General features: G+C 39.7%; 2 protein-coding genes across 3 annotated transcripts; both read left to right on the forward strand.

Moving 5' to 3' along the window:
- Window positions 1-225: 225 nt before the first annotated feature.
- On the forward strand, window positions 226-1,623 carry LOC131158574 (uncharacterized). Its single transcript, XM_058113443.1, has one exon. The coding sequence runs from the start codon at window positions 226-228 to the stop codon at window positions 1,621-1,623; it is 1,398 nt and encodes a 465-aa protein (XP_057969426.1).
- An 8,089-nt stretch (window positions 1,624-9,712) lies between these two features.
- Window positions 9,713-26,911, forward strand: LOC131157470 (uncharacterized). 2 transcript variants are annotated; one of them, XM_058111656.1, is made up of 3 exons: window positions 9,713-10,215; window positions 17,688-17,791; window positions 26,724-26,911. In XM_058111656.1, the coding sequence occupies exons 1-2, from the start codon at window positions 9,843-9,845 to the stop codon at window positions 17,759-17,761; spliced, it is 447 nt and encodes a 148-aa protein (XP_057967639.1). In that variant the 5' UTR covers window positions 9,713-9,842; the 3' UTR covers window positions 17,762-17,791; window positions 26,724-26,911. The 2 variants fall into 2 exon arrangements, with proteins under 2 accessions (XP_057967639.1, XP_057967640.1); XM_058111657.1 differs by having other exon boundaries at window positions 9,716-10,215; window positions 26,753-26,911.
- The last annotated feature ends 351 nt before the right edge of the window (window positions 26,912-27,262 follow it).

Below are 27,262 nucleotides of genomic sequence, written 5' to 3' on the forward strand. Positions count from 1 at the left end.
CCAATTGATCATGTGGACACTTTCAAGATGTTGATACAGCTGCAGGGTGCTCCAGACGCCATTATGTGTTGGGCTTGTGCAACAACCCTTAAGGGTACTGCAAGAGACTGGTACCGAACTCTGCGACCAAGATCGATCGGTTCCTTCTCAGAAATGGAACAACTATTCACCGGCCACTTCCTTAGTAGCCGGAGAATTGCTAAAACAACGAGCCATCTCATGAGTATGGCGCAAGGAGAGCAGGAAACTCTAAAGAAAATCATGCACAGCTTCAACACGGCAACCCTAGAAATCCGCAACCTAGACATGGGGGTGGCTTTAGCAGCCTTGACAACGGCTCTTCAGCCCGAAAGTTTCTTATACTTTCTAGGGAAAAAGCCACCGGTAGATATGGGGGAGCTAATAGCTTGGGGACAGAAATACATCAACCTGGAGGAGATGATGGACACAAGAGGAAGTCGCATAGAACGGAAAAGGAAAAGTAGTGGCAGGGAGACGGGAGAATCTTATAGATTTGCGAAAAGACAAGAGAATAGTGCACTACACGCAAGCCCAAAAATAAGAAGGCAACCCAGTAGGTTCTCCACCTACACACCCCTGAACGTATCGCGATCTGAGTTACTGATGCAGATAAGAAAGAAGGACTATGTTTCATGGCCCGATCCCATGCGAACACCTCTTCACAAACGAAACACGTCCAAGTTCTGCGCATTCCATAGGGATCATGGCCATGACACAGAGGAATGCATCCAGTTGAAGAAAGAAATCGAAGCCCTGATACGAAAGGGATACCTGTCAAAGTTTATAAAGAAAGAAGATCCACAAAGGGAACCTCTCGAGCAGAGGAGGTCCAATGTAAAAGAGAAGGAAGAGCAGGTCGTAGGGGAAATTGCGATGATCTTCGGAGGATCCACTAGCGAAGGAGATACTGGAGGTGCCCGCAAAAGATATGCTAAACAGGTGCTCTCGATGGAGAAGGGAGAAACAAGTAGCAAGCGAAACAAAAAAGATGACGACATAACCTTTGACAGCGGAGACGAAGAAGGGGTACAACAGCCACATGATGACGCACTGGTGCTCTCCCTACTGGTGGCAAATTACAAAGTCAGACACATATTGATAGACAATGGGAGCTCAGCAAACGTCATGTTCTGGTCGGTCTTGGTCGGAATAAAAATCGGCAAGGAACGACTCAAGCCGGTATCGATTCCCCTAGTCGGATTCGGTGGAGACATTGTTCACCCCTTAGGTACAATCACGCTACCGGTGACAATAGGGACGACCCCGCAGCAAGTTACTACGCTGACAGAGTTTCTTGTGGTCGACCGACCTTCGGTGTACAATATCATATTGGGCCGCCCTTTCCTTAATGCAGTTCGGGCTGTAATGTCAACATACCACCTCAAAATCAAATTCCCTACACCGCACGGGATAGGGTTTGCCAAGGGAGATCAAACAGCTGCTCGGAGCTGCTATGTAATGGCCCTGAAAGGAAATATGGAGGCAAGAGAAACCCTAACGATGGAAAACTTAGAAGTAAGGGGAGAGTATCCCCAGATCAGTACAGTGGATGAAGACATCATGCACATACCCTTGAAGGGCCACCAGGAAAGAAGTGTATAGATCGGAAATCACCTGCTTGACACCTTGAAAGCAGAGCTGAGCGAACTATTGGACGAATTTGCTGATGTATTCACTTAGTTGGCCACAAACATGCCAGACATTGACCCTGCAGTCATGGAGCATAGGCTGCAGGTCGACCCCAACCACTGACCTGTGAAAAAAAAAAAAAAAGGAGTTTCGCGATGGAGCGGATCAAGATAATCAAAGAGGAAGTGACGAAGCTGGTGCAAGCCAACTTCGTTAGGGAGGTAAACTAACCGGAGTGGCTGAGCAACGTGGTTCTAGTAAGGAAGCTGAATGGAAAATGGCGCACTTGCATAGACTTCATTGACCAGAATAAGGTGTGCCCAAAGAACAGCTTTCCTCTCCCCCGAATCGACCAGCTAGTGGACTCGACCTCTAGGCACGAGCTCCTCAACTTCATGGATGCCTACTCGGGATATAATCAAATCCATATGAGTCGAGTAGACGAAGAAAAAACATCTTTCATCACTGAAAGGGGCCTGTATTGTTATCGGGTAATGCCCTTCGGGCTAAAAAACGCATGAACTACATATCAGAGATTGGTGAATAGGATCTTTGAAGATCAACTTGGAAAAACAATGGGGGCATACGTGGATGATATGCTGGTAAAAAGCTTGGAAGCAGGGAAACACTCTAAAGACATGAGGGAAACGTTCGAACTCCTTCGCCGGTACCAAATGAAACTGAACCCATCGAAGTGTGTGTTCGGTGTTTCTGCAGGAAAGTTCCTTGGCTTTATGGTCTCCCATAGAGGCATAGAAGCAAACCCAGACAAAATAAGAGCGCTGCTAGAAATGGAGGCTCCGCGGACGAAGAAGGAGATCCAAGTCTTGACAGGGAGGATAGCCTCCCTCAGCAGGTTTGTCTCCTGCTCAGGAGACAAAGACTTACCTTTCTTCAAAACACTAAGAAAGAAGGGAGGATTCGAATGTGGGGACGAACAGGCCAAAGCCTTCGAACAGCTCAAGTAATACCTCGGTTCCCCACCCCTTTTAATGAAGGCAAAGATAGGTGAAGACCTCTACCTATATATAGCATCCACGGAAAATGTCGTTAGCTCGGTCTTGGTCCGGGAAGAAAGCAGGAGGCATCAGCCCATATATTACACTAGTAAGGTGCTGAGTGGAGCCGAAAAGAACTATTGTACGGAGGAAAAAGCGACCTTCTCCATCATCTGTGCTGCATGAAAATTGAGGCTCTACTTTCAGGCTCACAAGGTAAGTGTGTTAACAAACCTACCAATGAGACAAATTCTACAGCGGTTGGAGAGTTTGGGAAGGATGACGAAGTGGTCAATCGAATTAAGTGAGTTCGACATACAATACCAACCAAGGCTTGCTGTCAAGGCCTAGGTGCTCGCTGATTTCATAGCCGAAAGGCTTCTCGAGTCAACTGCTAAGTCAGATGTATGGGCGCTACACGTTGATGGGTCGTCTAACGCTGCTGGAGGGGGAGCTGGATTCATCCTTTCAGCCTCGGACGACAGTGAACTCCTTTTGCACTAAAACTAGAGTTCTCGGCAACCAACAATGATGCGGAGTATGAAGCTTTGTTACCAGGCCTGCGCTTGGCAGAAGCACTAGGGGTGGCACGGATCAAGGTATCAAGTAATTCCCAGCTGGTTGTAGAGCAGCTGAAAGGAGAATTTGAGGCTAGAGATCAAAAAATGAAGAAGTATCTCGCTAAGGCCCAAGAATATGCGAAAGGGTTCATTCATTTCGATATAGAACACGTACCAAGGGCCGAGAACAAAAAGGTCGATGCACTCGCGAAATTGGCCTCAGCAACCGGCTCGGAATAGAAGGACGCTATTTATCTACAACAAATAGGGAAGCCCTCATATGAGGAGGACAACATTAACTCGGTGGAATCTGAAATCAGCGAGAAGGATTGGAGGGCGCCTCTGTTCCCGTACCTCCGGGACGGATCCCTACCGGAGGACAACAAGGAGTCTCTAAAAGTGAGAAGGAAGGCAGCAAGATATACGCTGATAGGCTGGGAGCTATACAAATGATCCCTAACACTGCCATACCTTCGTTGTCTAAACAACGAGGAAGGGAAATACGTACTAAGGGAAATCCACGAAGGAGTGTGCAGAAACCGCCTCGCCAATAGGGCCTTAGCCCACAAAGCCATGCGACATGGATTTTATTGGCCCACGATGAAGAAAGACGCTCTAGAACTCGTCAAAAGATGCGACAGGTACCAGAGATGCGCAGCAGTACCACATGTACCATCTAATCTTCTCTCCCCTCTTACCAGTCCCTACCCCTTCGCCTAGTGGGGAATGGACATCCTAGGACCTCTACCGCAGGCAACTAGTCAAAGAAAGTTCTTGGTAGTAGCGATCGACTATTTTACTAAGTGGGTAGAAGTCAAACCTCTAGCCACCATAATAGAGCGGAACATTATGCGCTTCGTATGGACGTCAGTGGTTTGTTGGTTCAGGATCCCATGGGTAATAGTTACCAACCACGGGAGGTAGTTCGACAACGAGAGCTTTAAAAAGTTATGTTCGGACCTATCTATTAAGCTTGTTTTCGCTTCAGTGGCACACCCCCAGAGCAATGGACAGGTAGAGAACATGAACCGGACAATACTGCACAGCCTGAGGACGCGACTCGAATCTATGTAAGGCAGGTGGACAGAGGAACTCCCCTCGGTTATATAGGTATACCACACCACCAAGAGAGCGGCAATAGGGGAAAGCTCGTTCATGCTCGTCTTTGGCGCAGAAGCGGTCATCCTAGCAGAAGTAGGGATCCCCTCATGGCGAAGGCAATAATTTAACGAGCAGGCCAACAATGAAGAGCTCAGATCAAAAATTGACCTACTGGAGGAGAGACAGGATCAGGCTACCCTAAAAGTTGCAGCATACCAGCAGAGGGTAGCAAAAATACTACAACAATCGAGTCAAAGTGCGGAATTTCTAGCCCGGAGACTTGGTTTTAAGGAAAACGCGAAAAAGCCCAATAGAGTCGGGGTTGCACAAGCTGAAACCAAACTGGAAGGGTCCATACAGAGTCACAACCGAGATAAATCCGGAGACATACAAGTTGGAGGACGTAGAGGGGAAAAAGATCAATAATACATGGAACTCGGATATGTTAAAAAAATATTATTCTTGAGTGTTTCTTACAATGCAGTAATAAAAGTTCCAATTACAACGATTGTACTACGTCAATAGAGTTTAAGAATATATATATTGCAAGTGAAGTTCCAGCAGACTAGCTTGCCTTACTCCCATTTCCAACTTCTTCTTCCTCCCCGTCTTCTTCCTCGTCCAGATCTTCCCCGAATTCGGGACTCTCGTTGCCATATCCGTGTGAGCTCACACTGTCCAGGGGGAGGTCAGGGTGCTTGGTTTTGACCTATTCCTGGCACCTCCTGAAACCCACCCTGTAAGCTTTGGAGGTGTCCATAACGAACTGTGTGGAGTCCTTATACTTCCTTACTGCGGATCGAGAGGTGTTAACAGCAGTGGCAGCCTCTTTGGCAAGTACCTCCTCCCTATGAATACGCTCAATCTCAGCCTATAGGGCGCGCTCATGGACCTCGGCATCACGAAGTTCGTTCTGAGCAACAACGTACTTTTCCCTGGCATCCAAGGTCTGCCGGTACATCTCGGCAACCTTCGCTTCTTGGGCCAAGGCCATCGTTGCTAACTGAGGAGAAATACAAAGGGTAGAATAGATAATAAAACAATGTCTGAGGAGAAAAATAACCTAGCTGAAAAGTATACCTGGTAAGAGGTGTGGCGGATCTTCGTTGAAAGAACATCAGGAAGAGTGCACTGAGCCTGCACATAGTCTTCCACGTGTACCTCCCGGCATAAAGAAGAGGTAGAACAGGTCGGCTCATGAAAGGTTGCCTCATTATAAGCTGGGGGGATCGGAGGAGGAGCAACAATGTTCTCATCAGCACGAGCTCCATTATCCCCTACAGCAGGTGTGTCCCTCTGAGATGATTCTCCCTCAAGATCCCTTCTCTTCTTCCTACTCCTACTCACCCTCTACTTCTTAGCTTCCCCCATAAGAGATTCATATATGTTAAAGTCTATATCTGCAAAGACAGAGAGAGAAAAGATAAAAACACCAATAATAGAGAGATTGTCTGAACACAAATATAAAAATCAAAGGCGAGGTAAGACTTGGGGAAACGGGGCTGATCTTCCACTGCACGAGGACACGCTCCTGGAGCAGCTCCTCGTGAGGGACAATACCTTGTTCACCAAGGGCTCGCAGTTCTTTCAGAATGGCCTGCTCTTCGGGGGAAAGCCTTGGAAGAAGGTGGCGCACCTGAACTACAAAAGGAAAAAGGGTGAAAGAAAAACAAGTGAGTCAGCGGATAACCTACTCGCAGCCATGCATAAAAAGGTAGACATGGATAGATTGATAACGTTACCATCCAGAGGAGCAGACCAGATGAGAGAGTCAGAGTAGTTCAACTCCCCCGAAGCAAAGAAGTACCGGGACTTCCAATTATGTATGGAAGAACTGCCCGGCGTAAAAAACTTATAACCTGGTAAATAGTTGAAATAATACATCCTTCTCTACAAAGTGCGTTCGCATTTGGAAGCAACTCCTAAAGAGAGGAACTGTAGGTTGATGGCTCAGACGAAACAGAAGGACGGTGAAACAGGTGAGTGAGAGGTAGGAGTTCGGAACCAATTGGGAGGGCGCTATTCGATAAAAACGTAATACACTAGAGATAAAAGGGGGGGGGGGGAAGGGAGTCTAAGACCCAAGTCCAGATAATCCGTATACAAGTAGAGCTCCTCGGAGCCCGGTTCAAGGGCTGATTCTGAAACATAAGGTTACCTAACAGTAATTCTCGGGGGGATGACAAAAAAATAACGAACATTCTGTAGATCGGAGGGGGTGAGGTCGCAACGAGCCCTCCTCACTGTAGTAGGAACTCGCAAAGGCTGCGAGGAAGACTCCATCGAGAAAACAAAGAGTGAATGAAACAAAACTTTTACAAATGGATCCAACAAGCGAGCCTCCAGTAAAAACAAGGAAGGAAAGATGCCAAAACAGATCAAACTGGTAAAATTTTGAGTGAAAACAACAAAGTTACCATACAAGAAAATATCAAGCAGCCAAAATAAACGCAGGAACAGTGAAGAACATGAAGAACAACAAAGCAAACATGCAATTGAAAGGGAGAGCATACCTAACGACAAGTAGGGGACCCTTTGGACTGAAGATGAAAAAAGAATGAGGGGGTCTGGCCTTTATAAAGAGAGGGCGGCATGAATCCCTAAGGAAGCGGGAATCTCAAAAACTCTCATCTGCAGAAAAAGGATTGCGTCTCGAGGGAGAGAAAGGACACAGAGAATCCATGAACGTACAGAAAATCGCTGACACATGCACAACCGTGGCTTCCCGGTTGACAACTCATAAATGAGAATGTTTCATCTAAGCCACTTCCTAAGGTACGATACATTTAAACATGCATTTATCACGTTTTTGGAGGATAGAAAGGATGGTGACGACGCCTCGGAAAAAGGATTAGATTGAAACCCCTAATAAATGAGCACAACTCATTAAGCATCAAAGGCCCAAATGACAAGTACGACTCGTAAGGCCAAAAACAGCCCAGCAGATGAGCACGACTCATTAAGCATCAAAGGCCCAAATGACGAGCACGACTCGTAAGGCCAAAAACAGCCCAGCGGATGAGCATGACTCATCAGGCACAGAGGCCAAACTGACGAGCACGACTCGGAAGGACAAAGCCTAGCAGATAAGCACGACTTAGTAGGCATAAAAGGCCGCGAAGCAGCTCAATAATATCAGTTCGGAAAAAATTGCTCCATGAATTAGTTCGATAAAAACTGCTTAGTAATTTTGCTCAACAAGTCCCGCTCTGAGAAATCGCTCCATGAAGCAACTTGGTAAGATCAGTTCGACAAAACTCACCCCATTAGTTCGGCAAGAACCGTTGGGCAAACTTGCCCGGTAAGTCCCGCTCTGTGAAATTGCTCCATGAAGCTGCTCAGTAAAATCAGCTCGGAATATCAGTCTGGACAGCTCGGCAAAAGTCCTCCACGAAGCAGCTTGACAAATTCTACCCATCTCTGAACAGCTCAGTAAAAAGTCCTCCACGGAGTAGCTTGAGACAGCAGCTTGAGAAAATGCCCCAAGGGGCAGCTTGGACATCTCGACAAAAATCCTCCACTGAGCAGCTTGGTAAATTCTGCCCATCTCTGAACAGCTCGGTAAAAATTCCTCCACGCAGTAGCTCGAGACAACAGTTCGGGAAAATGCCCCAAGGGGCAGCTCAGAATATTAGCTCAGAATATTAGTTTGGACAGCTCGACAAAAATCCTCCACGGAGTAACTCGACTAATTCTGCCCATCTCTGAACAGCTCGGCAAAAAGTCCTCCTCGAAGTAGCTCGAGACAGCAGCTCGGGAAAATGCTCCAAAGGGCAGCTCGGAATATCAGCTCGGAACATCAGCTCGGCAAATTTTGCCCAACTCGTGACAGTTCGGGAAAATGCTCCATGGAGCAACTCGGAACACCAGCTTGGAAAATCAGCTAGGCAAAAGTCCCCCACATAGCAGCTTGGAAAATCAGCTTCGAACCCAAAAGAAGAAGAAGAATAAAAAGAAGAAGAAAAAGAAGAAGAGGGAGCATTAAGCCTTTTAGGGGGAAAAATGCAGACAAAGCGATTGTTCAAAATTCCATCCAGAAATTTGAAACTGAGGGGGGGACAACTGATACGCCCAAAATAATCCAGTCAATGAGAGCAGGTCAACACCAGTCTTGCGCCTTCTCCGGGTCAGACATTCTGACGAGTAATAAGCTCCAACTCAATAAAGAGGAGGAGAGATCCACACCAGCGGCTTAAATAGCCTAGTGATGGGCGCAATCATTTTATGACTGGGGAGCAATTCACGCCCCCGCATAATAACGACGAACCAACCAAGGGTCAATTCGAGCTCTTATAAGAAGGGATCTGGAGAAGAGGCCAAGATAAGTCATTCAACTCATTCTACTGTTGCATTCAGCCTCTGTAAAAACATTTCTCTTACTTAGGCATCCGAGTGATCCCCTGGATTACACCCCGGGTCCTCCAAGCATTTCTTCTCTTCCCCTTTTAGGTCCGCGGAAGTTGGAGGAGCAATCCTACTAATTTTACCCTGCAACAGTTTGCATAATGATAAATATTTTTATTGGTTTACATTTAAGATTTCTAAGAATATACACAACATGTTTATGTCAATGTTTGATTTAATAAAAAAATATTTGAATCAAACCGGTTTGAAATTTGACTTACACTGAACTGAACATTTGGTTAATTAATTTTTTTAGTTCAATTTAATTCATCTTTTTTATGATTTTCAATTCAATTTAAATTTTTAGTGTTCATAAATAGATAGTTACTCGAATCAATGAATATCTGTATTTATTTACAAAAAATAGCATATATATTATTTATTTACAGTATATATTTTTATATAACAATAAATAATATATTCTAAAGTTACAAAATTATGTGTACAAGTACTTTTGGGCGACTGATTATAAAAAAAAAAGTATGATTGCACATATTAAATCAAAACTCAAGTAAAAAATTTATCCACTAAAAAATTAAGATATTGTAGGAATTGATTTGGATTAGATAATTGAATTGAATCGTCGATTAATCGGATTATCTAATTAGCAAATGAATTCAAATTATGTCAATTAGTTAAATTATCTATTAGTAAATAAACTTATATCAATTTGAATTCACAAAAATAAAGAACTAAAACCTTCAATTTGATTTGATTTTCCAGAATTTTAGTTTGAATAATCCAATCAAACATTTTGGTTTGGATAATTGAATCATATGCACACCTCGAATATGAAACAAGTTATATAAGTAATAATCTTATTTAATTTTGGGGGCGGTGAACGCTGATCCATAAGTTTGGTGCCGCACCAGGTGGTTCAAAGGTTCGTTGGCGACTGGAGTTTTTATATAATCAAAAAAATAAAAATAAAAATAATAAAAAACGAAGTTCATGTCTTGGGATTTTAACCATATTAATCCAATGAACCAAAATAAGAAAGGGAAATATAATTTTAAAATTCCAGTCCGGGACAACCGGACAAGCAGCATGCCTCAATTTCTCTTTTTCTCCCACGCGCTGCTCGTTTCTTCTCGTCCGAGTGTCCCGTCGGCCAGTTCACGGTTCCACGATGGCGCGATCACTGTCTGTGTCTCGAACCCTAACCCGACTCTCCCACTGCTCTATCCTCACCTCCAACTCCCCACCCCCTCCCTCCTCCCTTCTCTTCAACCTCCGCCGTTGCTCTGATCACGCCAATGCCGACTCTTTCGTAGCGCTGCGGCAGCTGGAGGACGCCGTTCACCGGGTCGTCGCAAGGAGATCCGCCCCCGATTGGCTTCCCTTTGTCCCCGGCGCTTCCTACTGGGTGCCTCCTCCCCCGACGCCATCCTCCCAAGCCCTCGCCGATCTCATCTCAAAATTGGATAACACCTTGACTAAAGAGAGGGCCAAGTCTCTCACCACTGTCAGAGGTTGGCCTTCTTCGTCTTATTTCGACGAAGGTGCGGTATTTTCTTCCTCTTGTGGCTGTTGCTGTTTTTGTTGTTTAAATTATGCGTTTGATTGCTGAGAAAACGGAGGAAAAGGAAAGGAAGTGATATATTTTTTTTTCGAAGTGGTTTTGATTTGAAGAAAATTTTACTTGCATTGAATATTTGGAGCGCTGATATTTGCCAAATTTTCTTTAAAAAAAATCTTATTACATACATTTTGATGCCTGCAACATGGAAATCATGTTCATTTGAAGGAAAACCCAAAATAGTTCTTTTGAAAAAAACTTTTAAATGCATATACATTCGGGGTAAAAACAGCATGAGATGATAGAAATACATTGCTTTTGATAATTACTAAATGTTAGGGCTGTTAGATAGGTCAATTTGATGAATTGCAACTCTTTATGTCATCAATTATCATCATGATGTTTGTCATACTTTTGGAAAATAACACATGGTAAAAGGACTTAATTTGAGCATATCACATCAAATGTAGAGCACATTGCTTGGTCTACCTTATGAATGTGTCAAAAGTGAACGTTTGATGATCAATATATTAGTTCTTAAGTGGGATAAAATTACTTATTGTATAATGTGAAATTTGAGTTCAAATTCAACTAGTTGTGTGTACTTTTGTGTATTTTGGATTGTAGGTCTTTGTCAGCTCCTCATTGGTGTTAGGCCATAATTGCTACCATTTTTTATGTTTACTGTCTAGTATTATACCTATAAAAGAAATCGACGTATATTCATCATTGTTACGACAAGCAATCCTCCTCCTCCTCCTCTTAGCTTTTACTTATATTATATTGGCTATCCATTGTGAATAGGTACCATGGTAATATTTGCATGGATTTTGATTGGTTCAAACTTCAAAGAAATGCGTAGGATGATCCCTGGCTCTTATTAGGATGTTGAGAAGGACAAATGGCATGTCATGAAGGTACTTTATTAAAAGTTGTGCAAACTTAAAAGATCATTGATATGGACTATAGGAAGCTGAAGGAAAAGCAAGTTGAGAGATTAATCCAAAACAAAGGAAAATATAGGATCTAAATTTGATTTGGGGCCTACTCTCAACTATCTATTGTCTACTATAATTATTATTGACTCATGGAGAGAGACTTCTCCCATGGCCATGTGGAGGGGTGTGGAGATGCAGAAGAAAAAATTGGGATTTGTTCTTTACAGTGTTTTAAAAGGTGTTTGTTGAGGCTTTTTGGACTTAAAATGGCCTAAGGCGTAAGTGGAAAGGCGAAAATCCTAAAAGGCGTATGCCTCAGGGAGAAAAACTGGCCTTTTGCGCCTCAAATTGGAAGGCATACGCATTTCGAGCTGGCCTGATTTAAAACATAAATGAAAAAAAAAAGTACCCAGAACTCTGAATTTGAAGTCTAAAACTCCTTTCCTCCTTCTCTCGACGAAGCTTCTTCTGTCGACGAAGCTTCTTCTCTTGACGAAGCTTCTTCTCCTCTCTCAACGATTCCTCCAGCGATGTCTTCTCCTCTCTCGACAATTCGTCTAGCGACGATTCCTCTCTCGATGAAGCTTCTTCCTCCTCTCTTAATGAAGCTTCTTCTCCTCTCTTAATGATTCCTCCAGCTTCGATTCCTCTCTTGACGAAGCATCTTCTCCTCTCTCAACGAAGCTTCTTCTCCCTCTCCGATGACTTGACGATTGCCTCCAACGATTCATCCAAGCTTCTCGTCCATCTCCGACGACTCCACGATTGCTTCCGATGATTCCTCCAAGCTTCTCGTCTCTGTTCGACCAGTCGAGGGTCCCTTCCAAGCTTTGATTTGCTTCCAACGACTTTTTCGAGCCTCCCTTCTCTTTGTAGCGACCCTCTACAACCTCTATGCTTCGAGATTTCATCTCAGTCTGAGGTCTTTGTTTCAGATTTCAATTTTCAGTTTTAAGTTCTTGCTGTAGCTGCTGATTGTTCCTATTCAATAAAGAAAAACATGTCTAAAGGGGAAGAAAGAAGATTTTGTTTGGAAATACGTAAAAGAAGTTGATGGAGAAAAACATTTTAGATGCAAATTTTGTGATCAAACTTGCAGTGAGACTGTCACAAGATTTAAACATCATTTGACAGGTACAACGAAAGGAATGAAACCTTGCCCAAAAGATCCTCAAAACATGAGAGTTGAGTGCAAGATTGCTCTTGAAAAATTCCAAAAAGAGAAGAGTAAAAGAAATGAACTTCTTGAAGAGATTGGGATGGGTCCAGGAGGAGGGACTCAGAGTGCTATGTCTCTATTAGTTGGAGATATTGAGCAGTAGAATATAGTGGAACTGGCCTTAATCCTAGGGCTAGAGGTCCAATGGATAAGTTTTCATTTTCACAAACCAAATAATCCACTTTAAACTCAAAATTGAAGAAGGAAGAAAGAAATGAAGTGTGTAGGAAAGTTGGCCATTGTGTGTTCAACAATGTTCTACCATTTAATTTGATGGATGGTATACGTTGGCGTGTTATGGTGGATGGTATTGCTAATTACGGACCAGGTTTCAAGCCTCCATCTAGGCAAGAGATGAGGACGTGGATCCTTAAAGATGAAGTGAAAGACATCGATGGCTTGTTGAAAGACCACAAAAAATCTTGGAAGGAATATGGATGTTCTATCATGGTTGATGGATGGATTGATGAGTGTTCAAGGGTCTTGATCAATTTCCTTGTGAATAGTCCTGCTGGTACATGGTTTTTAAAATCCATTGATGCTTCTGATTCTATAAAAATTGGTGATTTGATGTTTAAGTATATGGATGAGGTGGTTGAGGAAGTTGGTGAGGAGAATGTTGTGCAGGTGATAACTGATAATGAAAAGAACATGATAAATGGTGGAAAAAAGCTTATGGAAAAGAGGGAGAAACTCTATTGGACTCCATGTGCTGCACATTGTTTGGATCTCATGTTGGAGGATATTGCAAAATTGAAGATCCATGCAAGCACAATCCTAAAGGTTAAGCAAGTTGTGAAATTTATTTGTAATCATTCCTATGTACTTGCAATGATGAGGAAGCATTTCACCAACAACAAAGAACTTATCCGCCCTGCAGTGACGCGCTTTGCTACTGCATTTTTGACACTTCAGAGCATTTACAAACAAAAGTGAGGCCTTCAATCTGTGTTCTCTTCGGAGATGTGGTGCACTTCTACATATGGAAAAATGCAAGAAGGTATGAGGACTCGCTCAATAGTTTTATTTGACAAACATTTTTTTGCCTCACGTGGCTTATGTTATCAAGAGTGTTGTCCCTCTTACGTGTGTTCTAAGGGAAGTTGATTCTGAGGAAAGATCAGCCATGGGGTTTCTTTATGAGATAATGGATTCGGCGAAGGAAAAAATTGCTGTAAATTTTTCTAGAAATGCCAAGAAGCATGGACCCATTTGGAGAAAAATAGATGATAGATGGACTTCACAACTTCATCACCCTTTTCATGCTGTAGGATATTATGTAAATCCTCAATTGCTTTATAAGGAGAACTTCTCTGATTGTGAAGAAGTGAAGAAAGGACTATTTGAATGCATGGATAAAATTTTGAGATATGAGGCGAGGCTAGCTGCAGACATCCAAGTGGACTTGTTTGATAATGCACGAGGGGATTTTGGGACTCAAGTGGCTGTTGACTCCAGAATGTTGAGAAGCCCAGGTAAAGATAATATTTCAATAAAAATTAGTTAATTAGTAGTACTCCATCCTTGTTTCTTCTTATAACTTGGAACTTAAACATGTTTTTTTTTTTTCTTTCGTAGCTGATTGGTGGAAGTGTTTTGGGACAAAGACCCCAGAATTGACAAAGTTTGTTATTCGTGTTCTTAGCCTGACATGTAGTGCTAGTTGATCGGAGAGGAATTGGAGGACATTTGAGCAGGTTCTTAGTTCTTACAAATGCCATGTTATTATCGTTTCACTCAAATATGAAAATATCTTCTAATATCTAAAAATTTAAATGACCTAAACTCAATTGTAGATTCATATGAAAAAAGAAGAATAGATTAGAGCACAAAAGATTGAATGCTCTAGTTTACATGAAGTACAACACCAAACTGAGGGAGAGAGCTCTAAGAAGAAGACAAAATTATGATCCAATATTGGTGCCGGAAGTAGCTTTAGATGATGAATGGATCACAAAGAAGAAAGAACCTATCCTCCCAAAAGATACTTCTTGGTTTGATGATGAAAATCTCCTAGATGTTGATGCTATTAGAGCTTTGCCCGTGGTAGCTTTTGAAGGAGATGATGTTCAAGCAACACAAGCTTCTGGTAGCTTGCATTCTAATCTTCCTAGCAAAAGGAAGATTAGTGATTATTGTGAGAACTTGAGTACATACATAATTTTTTAATCTACTAATTTATAATTCTCCATTTCTCCTAACTCCTTACCTATAGCTTTATTGAATATCTAGGCACTCAAGATAAAGGCAAGAGGCCAACATTGGTCACAATTGAGGAAGATGATGATGTTGAAGTGGGAGAGGGGGAATTTATAAGTGGAAGAACTCCTACTATAGATGATTTTGATGAAGATGAGGACTTTGATGAAGATCTTGATAGTTCCCTTTGAACTTTGTTGATTTAGATTTAGATTCTTAGAAATTAGAATCTTGGATGATGAGACATTGTGATGCTTTAATTTGACTTTTTCTCTTCTTTTTGTAAAGTTATGGCTTATTTTTAACATGCATTGTTTGAGTTTGTTAGCTAAGATTGACCTATATGATACTTAAGAATTATGTTTTTATTATTTTCTTCATTATTCTAAAATTTTTTTCATTTTTATACTATATATAAAATTATTTATTTATTAATTATTTTTAAAAATACAGTCCCAAAATGCTCATGCCTCAATGCCTCGCTTCCCGGAGGGTAAAACGCCTCACCTGCCTTTGTCTTTTAAAACATTGGTTCTTTAACAGTCTGTTTTGAGGTTGAAAGTGGTGATTCTGTCCACTTCTGGCAGGATTCCTGAGCTGTTCCCCAGACAATGACACAGATGCTTGGTTGGCTCTTCTTGTCATGTGTCAGCTGTAAGGTATGTGCACTTTGTGTTTTGAGGAATGCTCAAGATTTGGAGTTGGGAAAGTTTTTGCAAGTTCCTTGACAACTTTTATGCAAATCAACTGATGCATTTTGCAAGTTAGAGAGGATGGCATGAGTTGGAAGAGCTCAAAGAGAGGATGTTTTGTGGTTTAATCCTTTTATTGGATCACTAATGGAGGTGATAATGAGGGTGGATGATGTGCTTTTCTGTGGAAAACTATTTGGAAGACAGATGCTTTTATCAAAGTTGCTTTTTCCACATGTGCACAAAAAAGATTCTGAATGTTGACAGCCTGCAGAAAATTGGGGTATTGCAGTGCTTAATCAGAGCCTTTTATGTAAAGAGCAGGCTGAGACTGATATTCATGTTCGTATCAGTTGCCACTAGACCTGAAATATAAGGAAAGAGATGTGGTTATGATGGGGATTTGTCGGGTGGTAGCAGGTGTGGTAAGGTCCTATTAAGGATGGCTTATGGCCTTGGAGGGGAATATGAACAGATAGACAAAGGAATAGAATTATAAAACCAGCTCCTTTGACTATGCTTTGGTGGGTGTGGAGGGAAAGAATAGAAGGCGTCCCATAAACAATGTTTCATGTAGATGGACTAATACTTTGCACTTTCAGATCAATGAGCAAGTTTTTGTTCATATTAACTCTGTCCTTTTTCCTAAAAAGGTTAATATTCTTTTTTTTTCTTTATTTTAACAAGTTTCTTATTAGTTACTTCTATGATTTCATTAGTTTCATCTAAAAAAAAATATTTTATGTTCATAGGCTTCAATTTCTCCCATGTCTTGTTGGTAATATGTTGTGCTCGATTGAATTATTAGACCTTTATGTGGGGCTTTTAGTATAGATAAATTTTTTTTGACAAGTTTCTAAATAGAATCTTCCTAATGTACAATTTGGTTTGAGCCCTAGAAACAGGAATGTAATGCAAATATACTGGGCTTGGAGACAGCATGTCAAATTCCCCTTGTGTTTGGTTTGATACATAATCAAAAGTGGAATGGCTAGCAATGTGTAATTTGTGTGTTGATCTGCCTGAAGATACATATACATATGTACAATGTGTGTATGTGGCTGGAAATGGAAAGACTGGTAGGTTGGGTTAAATTTTTTTTTTTTTTAAAATAATAATTTTGGCTTGAATTGCAATTGGATTCTGGGGAAGCAATGGAATAAAAAGAAGTGGAATAATGTGTGAACCTGAGCTGCTACCAAGTGCTGAGAATCAGAATTGACATTTCAATTCTTGGTTCTTGTCCGGGCTACCAAATGCTATGTACGAATTTGATGCAATCCCAATCCCATATGTGATGTCTAAGGAGTAGGGAAATCATTAAGCATTGCTAGACTTAATTTTCAAGCGTAAAAACAATTTTTCCCTACTTTGCAATCATTATTCTCTCATTCAACAAACATTGAACCTAAATGCTCCAAACCCCCAGTGAATTTTCTTTAATATTATTCAATTTACTGCTTACAGCTCAACACTAAATATTTTCTATTTGTTATTTTTTATTTTTTTGAAATTCTTTCATCCACAAACACTAAGCCCTTTTTTCCACCTTTAAATTCTAAATTTATATTTTTTCCAAATCGTAGCCTGACTCATAAATAAGTTATTGCATTCAAAATGAATTGTGCTACCCCATATCCATTATGGATACAGTAATTTTAGATAATTCTAATTGACATGGAATTCTTGCCATTTTCATAAAATAATTCATTGTCTGTTTGGAATATGGTAATCAGAATCTCTGTTATATATTTCCCGAAGTTATAAGTTTGAGGGTTCAGATTTCTCTCTCCACATTGTCCTTTAAAATATGCAGTTGATTAGTTGTTGGTTCTTTGTACATGTGAGATGAAATTTTTTATCAGCACTCTTGTGAACACATTGGAAGCTGTATTAGGAATGCATAGAAACTGCTAATTTTGGCAATTTATTAAACCATGGGGGCTTAGTATATTGTCTGTTGGATTGGGCAACCATGGTCTAACTTGTAATTGTGAAAACAGTTGAGCACTATATAACAGTGAATTATATGCTGTTCAGAACTAGTTAACAGTCCTGCAATATTCTCTCTCTCTCTCTCTCTCTCTATGTGTCTGTACATCTCCTCATGGTGGGGATGCCCACCCACAGATGGGCCATATATAATGCAAATACAATATTTTTGTTTTAGGTAGTATTTGATTCCTGTGACTCTCTGTCTCTGATGACATCCTTGTTTTCTTTACATTTTTAGATCAATTGAAATTTTACTTTAAGGTACATATAACCGCTATCTTGCTGTGTAGATGGAAATTTTTAGGGTTGTGCAAGTCTTTTATCCTTTAGATGATAAATTAATCAACTTAATTGTGATGAAAGCAAGGGGTTATTTTGTTGCTTAAAATATTTTTCGTCTTTCTGAGCGCAGGTGCATCTCCTCATCCAGTGGAGCTAGAACTAGCCTCCAATAACAAATCCCACTCTGAAGATGAGGAAGGATAAAGCCTGCCTCTGATAAAACCAGCATCTGGGGTGAGTGGATTTTACTAATCTGTTTATTTATGAAAAAGGTCTTTTCTCATTTGTTTTAATGGTGTGATTAGCTATAAGAGCTTTTGTTGTTAGGAGTCCTATTAGATAGGAAGTGAGGAAAAGTTGAGGTCGCTTCATGTTGCTGTCAAATTAGAAAGACTAAAAATTGGGATAGAAGAACTTTATTAACAAGGAGAAGTGGAAGAAAGAGGATGAGAAATCCTCCCATAGAAATGGAAAAAAAAAAAAAAACAGAATAAATGAAGTAAACATTTCCAATATTTTACCAAATCAATCAAAGGAACTCCCTCTAAAAACTCCAGATGATGAACACAGAAGAGAAGCAATTAAGACTATCCTATTCCAAGGTAGATAGGCATGGCATGATCCTTAAAATTGTTTCATTTTGCTCCTGAAGCCCACTTTTGATATCTACGAGGTTTTTGGATTGCATTTTTATTATGATTCTGCACTTTTTAGTTTCAATGTGCTATGTTAGATGGATGGTGATTAAGGAAAAACAAGTGATCAAAATATCAAAAACAGATCCTTTGCAACAAGTTAGGTGTGAGAAAAATACTTGAATGAGATCCATACAGTGGTTCTACATGATCTCTACAGTCTGTTCTAATGGTTCACCCATAGAAATGATTGCTTAGAGGTTGGAGGGAACATGATTCATAGGAAACAATCTACCCTAAAAGTGGGGGAAGGACCAATAAGAAAGACGTTTTTGATTCAGAGAGGAAGATGAAAGAAGAATAATAGAATTATCCAAATTGCTGTTATGAGCAGTGGATTTGGGCCCATTTAAGTTATCCGGGATAACTTTTATGGATTATTAACTCCTTGTCTATATTTTTGATTAAATGCCCGCTCTTTTATACCATCTATGGAAACACTTGCCATTTTAATTTGTTTGTTTTCCTTTTATGATGACAACCCTAATTCCAGATTGAATAATTAGTTGATTATCTTTTTCTTGTTGATATAAGTTCTCAGGTTAAAAATCTAAGAGAAGACCATCGATGTTACAAAATAAAACTTGTGTCATGTCCAAAAGGTTGGTCTATCAGATTTTTTCTTTTGATTCTTTATCATATAACTGGAACAACAAATAGTACTGGGAGGAGTGAGATTAGTAATTGGATTGTGAAGGTGATTGTAATTCAAAATTTTTCCATGATTAGGGAATTGAATTTGAGAGGGAGTGGGGTTCTTGTGATTCTTGTTTGATAAATGAGGAGATTACATGTTTTTTTGCTTGTTTTATTTATTGAGGAGGATTTTTGTAGGCCAATTTGTGAGGGGTTGGAGTGGAGTCTAGAGAGCAGGTTAATTGGATGAATGAGGAAAATGAGGTCAAGACAGATTTGTTTAGATTGGAGAGGGGTAAGGCTCTGGGTCCGGATGGGTTTAGCATGGCTTCCTTCGAGGACTGGTGAGAAGTGGTTCAAGAGGATTTAATGGAGATTTTCAATGATTTTTATTTTAATGGGATTTTGGGCTAGAATATCAATTCTGCTTTCATCACTTTGGTGCCTAAGAAAATAGATATATTAGGGTTGCAGATTTTTGGTGCATAAGTTTAGTTACTAGTGTGTATAAGCTCATTACTAGATTTTGAGTGGATAAGTTGAGTTTTTTGATAGGAGATACTATTTCTGAGCCTCGAAGTGCTTTTGTGGGGAATTGGCATATTGTAGATGCTATTTATTGGCAAATGTGGTTATTTGGGATGTCTATAGGAGGATAGGGAAGGGGACTGTGTTTATAATAGATTTTGAAAAAGCTTATGACCATGTTAGTTGGAATTTTCTTCTTAAAATCTTTATGAGCAAGGGGATGGAGGGCTTGGATGAAGGGGTGTTTGTATAATGCCACTAAATTGCGTTTTAAAGCTTTGAGGATGGTTAGGATTTTTTTTTTCCTTTTCCCAATCATTATAATTAATTAGACTAAATCATGTTTTAAAGCTTCTTGGTAAATGGTTTTGGAGATTCATGCCTGAGAGGGATAACTTTTGGCGAAAAATTGTTGCAATGAAATATGTGCTTGAGCAAAATGGGTGGACCTCTCGGGCTGGCAGAGGGCCATATGGTGCAGGGGGTTGGAAACACATTAGGAAAGGTTGGAATGACTTTTTCTCCTTTATTAGATTTCAGGTGGGGGATGGAAACAACGTTTATTTTTGGCATGATTTGTGGATCTATCTGGAGGCTTTCAGCATCTCATTTCCAGCCATCTACAACATAGCTTGTGATAAAGATGCTTGCATTTTAGTCAGCACCTTCAAGCACCATTACGGGGGTTTTTCTGGAATATCCTTTTTTTAGAAGTGTGGAAGATTGGGAACTTGACTAGCTCACTGATTTCTACAGTCATTTTTACAAGATCCTGCCTCCTTGGACTAGAAGGGGGTCTTCACTATCAGATATTTTTATGAAAAGCTTTTTATTCGGAATCAATCAACATTCACTCCCCTTGGTCTCAATTATGGAAGACATCTGTCCCAAATAAGGTTGTTTCTTTTTACCTGGGAAGCAGCTCACGGTAAGATCTTGACCTTGGACAACTTGCAGAGAAGGGGGTTCTCCATTGCCAACAGATGCGCCCTTTGCATGGTTGAGGCTGAATTAGTAGACCATACCCTTCTCCATTGCCTCTGGACTAGAAATCTTTGGAATGTGGCTTTGACTCTTATCGGACAAAAGTGGGTTACCGCTATATCTGTTGGAGGGGAGCTCTGTGCCTGGAGAGGGATTCGGGCAAGAGAGGAAAAGAGGAAGGCTTTGTCTTTCATTCCTCTTGCAATTTTCTGGTGTGCATGGAAAGAGAGGAACATAAGGGTTTTCAACAATTCAATCTCGACGCTTCAGTTCAGCAAAGAGCAGTGGTTTACTGCAGTTACTAGTTGGCATAGCGGGCTTGTAGCAAATGAGTTTAATGTAATTTTTTATTTTTGTGACACCCAATAGGGTGCTTGATTTCTTGTACTATGGTTTGGCATCCCCTTGATGCCTATTTAATATATCCTTTTTTACCTATATAAAAAAAAAAGAGATGCGCTTTCTACTTTTTTGTTTGTTCTTGTAGTAGATTTCTTAACTCTCGAGTAGATTGGTTAATAGGTCTGTTGTAGAGGTTTTGGAAAGGGATGTGGGTGAGGGAGTTGGGGGGGGGGGGGTTGTGGTGTCTCGTCTTCAGTCTGCCGATGATGGTATTTTCTTAGAGGATTAAGGAGTATTTGATAAATGTGATTATTGTTTTGCAACTGAAGAGGATTTCTTGTCTGAAACTAAATTTTGGAAAAGTGGTTTAGCATGTAGTAATGTGAATGGGTTAGATCTTTGGAGTTGTCCTCTTAGTTGGTTGTGGTATTCTACAACTGCCTCTTACGTATTTTTGAGTGCCTTTGTGTGGCAATCCTAGGTCAGTTGGGTTTTGGAATTCTGTAGTGGAGAAGTTGTTAAGTGGTTAGATGGGTGGAAGGGTGTCTTATTCTCTCCAGGGGAGGGGGGGTGGCGTCGGCATATCACCCTCATTCCGGCTTGTCTGTCTTGTATTCCTCTCTATTTCAGTATTTCTTGTCCATCTTTGGAATTCTAGTGGGGGTCACTAGAAAATATTGAGGCATGAGAGATTTCTTATGGATTGGGATGGTGGAGAAGAAGGTGAATTGGGAGTTAGATTGTGGGTTCCATGTTTGGTTTTGAGATGGTATTTTAGTGGGTGATATTTGGGTCAGTAATTTATCACTTCGCACTTCTTTTCCTTGTTTGTACAAGCTGTCCTCTTTGCACAATGAACTTGATTCCTCCTATTCAATTGGGATGAGATCTCTTGGGACTTTGGACTCTTAGTAATAGGGTGGTGTTGGAGCTTACATCCTTATTATGTTTATTAAAGGGTAGTTGTCCTACAACTGGCCGTGAGTCCTTGATTCTTTTGGGGAGTATTCTTTCTTTCTTTTGTTATTTATTTTCTTTATATTTTTTTGAGCATTTGACGCATATAAGCATCTCTTTCTTGCGCTATTGTATTGTTTAGAAGGCCAAAGTTTAGAGTAAAAGACACGGACTTCCCTTGAGGTTTAGTGGAAAGACTCAAACCTCCTTAAGGCTTCTAAAATCCCAAGGACCTCCCCTAAGGTTTCGAAAAGGAGGTATCTAGTCAAATAGTTGGGTTCTGCAAGGGCACATTTTAACAACATAATGTGCAAAATCATTACAATCCCTTTTGATATGCTCAAAAATACGAAGCCTTTAATTATTTCTAATGGACCAGATGTCTTCAAAGGTGGGTAAGTTAATCCCAGTTAGGGCAAAAACCTCTGTTAATATCATCCATCACCCTTTTCATATCTGAGAGGGCGAGGATTGAACTCTGTTTGTTAGACTTGGTCTCACATAATGCTTCTCTAGCTGCCCTGGCCTCAGCTTGGTAAGGTGAGGAAGCAAGAAACTTTGAACCTTTAACAAACAAAATGCTATGGCAGGGTTACATGATCAAGCGCTGCATCACTACAAATAATAGCATCGATGGAGGTTACATCAGAATTTATGTAGGGGCAAGATGAACTGATTTAGCATTGCAGTCTTCAGGATAAGTAGGAATAAGACATAATACATGAATTATAATTTCAGTAATGTAAGGAGTAGTGGAGAGAAGATTAAAATTGATAATCAAGAAATTAGTAACATCTATAGATTTCGATATCTTAGATCTACTATACAAGCAGAAGGGAAAATTGAAGAGGATGTAATACATAGAATTAAAGTAGGTTGGGTAAAATGGAGGAGTGCGTCAGGCATGTTATATGATCGTAGAATGCACTTAAAATTAAGAGGAAAGTGCTATAAGACGACTATAAGGCCAATTATGCTTTATGGTTTAGAATGTTGGGCAACTAAGAAACATGTAAAAAAAGGGGTAGCCTGGTGCATAAAGCTCCTGCATATGTGGCGTTCGAGAAAGGGATGGACCACGATGGGTCTATAGTATGCAGCCTTATCTTGCATTTTTGCAAGAGGTTGTTTTCATGCCTTGAATCTGTGGCCTCCAAGTCACACAATGACAATTTTACCATTGCACCTAAGCTCTTCTTTTGACTAAGAAACATGTACAAAAAGTAAAAGTTTCCGAAATGCGAATTTTAAGGTGGATGAGTAGTATAACATTGAAAGATAAATTAAGAACAAGTAGATATGCAATAATCTAGGCATAGCACCTGTCAAAGATAAGATAAGGTAGGGGCAGCTTAGATGGTTTTGATATTTGAAATGCAAACCTAGTAGCGATATATGAGGAGTGGCGAGTTGTTATTTTTGGCATGAAAAGAAGTAGTGGTAGGCCTAAAATAACTTGAAATGAGGTAGTGAGGAAGGATTTAATTGCCATTAATCTAGTAGAGGGAAATGCTTTGGATCGGGTGAATTGGCGGAAAAGGATTCATGTAGCCAAGCTCACCTAATATGACTTAAGGCTTGCTGTTGTTGTTGTAGTCTTGTTCTTGTGTGCCTTCTTCCTGAAAATAATCTAGAGATAATAATATTTTAGCTTCATTAATAATGGGAATGGGCTTCCAATCCTTACTAATAAAGATAATTTTGTGCTTCCATTTCCATATTGTCCAAGAAATGGTTGCAATTATCTCTAGCAGGTTTAATTTTTCCATAGAATTCCACTTAAGGTTTCAATGTTGCCAGAAAATTTCACCAATCTGAGAAGCCGTTCAGCTTTTCTGAATCAGAAATGCAAACCAGATAGTTTGGAGTTTTGGACAATGGGGAAACAAATGATTAATATGCTGATCCTCAGATACACAGAAGGCACAACAAGAATCAATACCCAGTTGAAGTTTGTGATGCTTCCTTTGATTCATTTTTTTGGGGAGAAGATCCATCAGCCTTTTCCATAAAAAAAGTTTTCATCTTTGGTCCACATTTAATTTTCCAAATTTTGCGCAGCCACTTATTTTTGCTAAATGTGATGCTTCAGTGCTGAAATGCCACTTATTTGGTTTTTCCTTCTATAGAACATAGTGCTATGGTGATTTAACCGTGAAGATGCCTAGGCGGGAGTCCAGATTCATTTGTTCTCAGTTGAGGATAGAGGGACTGGGATTTTCTCAAGAAGGTGACAAATCTGACTAGGGAAGAACTGTATTAGCTTTCTTCTATCCCAGCTTGCTGCTGGTTCCAAAGGTCCTTAACCTTGATGTGATAATTAGGGAGTGGTTTCTGAAGATCTGAAGAAGGAACTTCTGGGATCCATGGGCCTTCCCAAGGTGAAAAGTTTCCATCTCCCACAGTTCTAATACAAGCCTTCTCCATGATACTAATGCCTTCGAAAATATTTTTCCAACCCTAAGAGGCTGATTTAGGGCATTTAGCTTTCCAAATCGGAGTATTTGGGTAATAGATTGCCTTACAAGTTCTAGCCCAAAGGGAGTTCAGTCTCTCAAGTATTGTCCAAATTTGTTTGAAAAAGCAAGTTTATTAAGTAACTTAAGGTCTCTAAAACCCAAGCCTCCCAAGAATGAATTACAACACAAGGAATCGCATTTTTCCAAACAGGTTTTTCTGTCCCCACTGTTCTTTTTACCCCATGAGAAATCACTTATTTGATTATTCAATGAATTGTATATGGATATAGGAAGTTTCAAACACTCATATTATAAATAGGGAGGCTAGATCCAACTCCTCTAATGAGAACACTTCTCCCAGTTAGAGAAAGAAGGTTACCCTACCAGGTATCTGTTTTCCTTCTCATCTTAGCATATAAATTTTGGAAGGCAACAATATATATATATTTTTCCTAAAGTTGGTGCATGTAGCCAAGTATTTTTCAAAACTACAAATATTGTGGATCCCAATTTTTCTTGCCATGATATTTCTCAAGGTCCAAGTGGTATTCAGCCTAAATGGCATGTTGATTTGCCATTTTTTAATTCTAAGACCCAGAGTAGTTTGGAGGATGTTGAGAATGTTTTTAATTTGATGAAAATGATCAAAGCCCACTTTACAAAAGGTGAAGCAATCATCTACAAAGAAGAGATGAGAAATGATAGGAGAATCTCTTGTTATTTTAATTCCTTGAGTCCTTCTAAGATCAACAACCTTATCAAGGATGCTAAAAAGGGCCTCCATACAGATATGAATAGGTATGGAGATAGTGGATCTCCTTGTCTAAGACAACTTGAAACTTTTAAATTCCTCAGTGCTATGGCCGTTTGTAAGGACAAAATAGCTAGCTGAAGAAATGCACTGATTTATCCATTGAATTCAACTGTCTGGAAACTCCATTCATCTTTAAATGCTGAGGATACAAGGCCATTCAACTGAATCATATGCTCTACTGATGTCTACTTTGATAGAATCGTCTATCATTTCCTTCTGTTTCTTTTTAATGAAATTGATGTGTTCTCGAGCGAGGAATACATTATTAGAAATCAGCCTTATACCACTAATAGGTCTCCAGTCTTTGAAAGATGGACGAATCAAAGTCTTAGGAGTTAGGGTTATATTAGCCTTATGCCACTTCTTCAGCTAGTAACCCTTATGGAAGAAATGCATGCATTCTTTAATTAAGTCCTCTCCTAAGATATGCTAGAAAGTTTTGTAAGAAACTACCTGGAATGCCATCTGGACCTGGCGCTTTAGATCCTCCCATCTGAAAGGTTGCATTTTTTCATCTCTTCCTCAGTAAACTCCCTGGTGAGCAAGCCTTTTTGACCAGCATTATGAGTAGTCATCGAGGATTCCAGTAATCTATGAAGTCTGAGACAAGGGGATGATGTGAAATGTCTTTCAAAAAAACACTCTGCCTGCATTATTTCTTTTGGGTTGTTAAATCCCCTGCCATCTTCTGTTCTAAGTAAAGTTATTCTATTTTTTCTTCTCCTTTCTTTGACAATGGCATGAAAGCATTTTGTGTTCTTATCTCCCTGTATGAACCACTCTTTTGTGCTCTTTGGGCCCATTTAACTTCATATACAGCAGTCTTTTTTTAGTTTCTCCATCTCATTAAAGGAAACATGGTATCACAAGAGGCTGGGGATTAAAAAGATAACAGCATCAAACAAGAAGTATTGAACTTGCATTCATATATGGCCAGGGGTGGTTTTGGTGTCGCTGTCAAAAAAATATTGGAAATAATAAATAAAATTTAGAAACAAAAATTTAAAAATGAAGATGGCCACAATTCATATTTTTGATACTAGAACAAGTTTTAAAGTTGATTGAAGAAATGTTCATTTTTGTTTTTGAATAAAAAAAAAAATAAATAATGATTAAAGTAATAAAATTGCAAAAAGAATAAAAATTGGAAGTATAATAAAAATACAAGTTATTATAGCCATTTTACTTTATTGTATTTCAAAATTCGTCATCTTATTGTACATGACAATTGAAAAATAGTAAATTTTTTTAAAAAAGTTTGAGAAATGCTATGAATATTTTATTGCACATTTTATTTTAATTTTAATTAGGAATTATGTATGAAATGAATGATTTAATCTCTAAAAGTTGATTATAATATTAGAGTATTGTGACAATAGGTTTTCAAAACAAGTGAAAATCATAAAATTTGGTTTTCAAAATAGCCGAAAATTGATTTTTTTTTTGGGGGGTGGGGGGGAAGAAAAGTTTTGTTTAAAAGTGATAACAAACAGCTGCAAAGATTGCATGCAACTATTTTAGGATTGATAGAGGCTCTTTCATGCAAAAATACTTATTTAAGCTTATAGAACATGCCAATCTGGAGCACTTGAAATGCATCTGAAAAGCAGAAAAAGCTTTTGTGGTTAATCAGAAGCCCAGATTTCATTATAAAATTGAAATTATGTGATTAAAATAATGACCAGCAGATTGCTGGCATTGTGTATATTTGGTTGATCCTGTTATAATGGTTTTAGTTGCTGGATTTGCAGGCTCATCAATGTTTGTAAATTTTATGTAGAGAAAGTGGGAGTAGATTTCTTCATACTGAGGTAATGGCTTTTAACGTGAGAGGAGCTGTACAGATGCAGAAGTCTGCCGAGTGTTTGTATCTTCAAGTTATTAAATAGATCTTTGTGTGCTAAGCAATAAATAAATAAATAGATCTTTGTGCCAAAAATAGAAAGTCCAAAATAAAATTTGCTTGCTTACAACTTGTTTAAAGTTTATTGAATCCGGGAGCTGGCTGACTGTCAAAATTATACTGCTGCTGCACTTACCAATTTTATTGTTTTGTTCGAGGCAAGCATAGGAAAAGGAAATAGAAAGGAAAATAATTCTTATTATAATTTCTATGTAATGCTCTTAAGTATGAAAGCTTGTTTTAAAATATTTAAAAATTACAGATTAAAGATTATTGATGTACGTTTTGGTATCACCTTTAAGGCTGCAACCATTAATTTGGTTTTTAACCGTGGCAAGGGAAAAAGGTGAAGGAAATTTTTTGGATAGATTGACCTAATGACTTTTC

Source organism: Malania oleifera, chromosome 6, assembly GCF_029873635.1.
Source record: "Malania oleifera isolate guangnan ecotype guangnan chromosome 6, ASM2987363v1, whole genome shotgun sequence".
Classification (NCBI taxonomy): domain Eukaryota; kingdom Viridiplantae; phylum Streptophyta; class Magnoliopsida; order Santalales; family Ximeniaceae; genus Malania; species Malania oleifera.

Excerpts from the sequence above, each read along its gene's own strand:
- LOC131158574 (XM_058113443.1), top strand. The coding sequence starts at position 226 with ATGGCGCAAGGAGAGCAGGAAACTCTAAAGAAAATCATGCACAGCTTC.
- LOC131157470 (XM_058111656.1), top strand. The coding sequence starts at position 9,843 with ATGGCGCGATCACTGTCTGTGTCTCGAACCCTAACCCGACTCTCCCAC. Across the intron at positions 10,216-17,687 it reads TTCGTCTTATTTCGACGAAG|GTGCATCTCCTCATCCAGTG; the intron begins GTGCGGTATTTT and ends TTCTGAGCGCAG.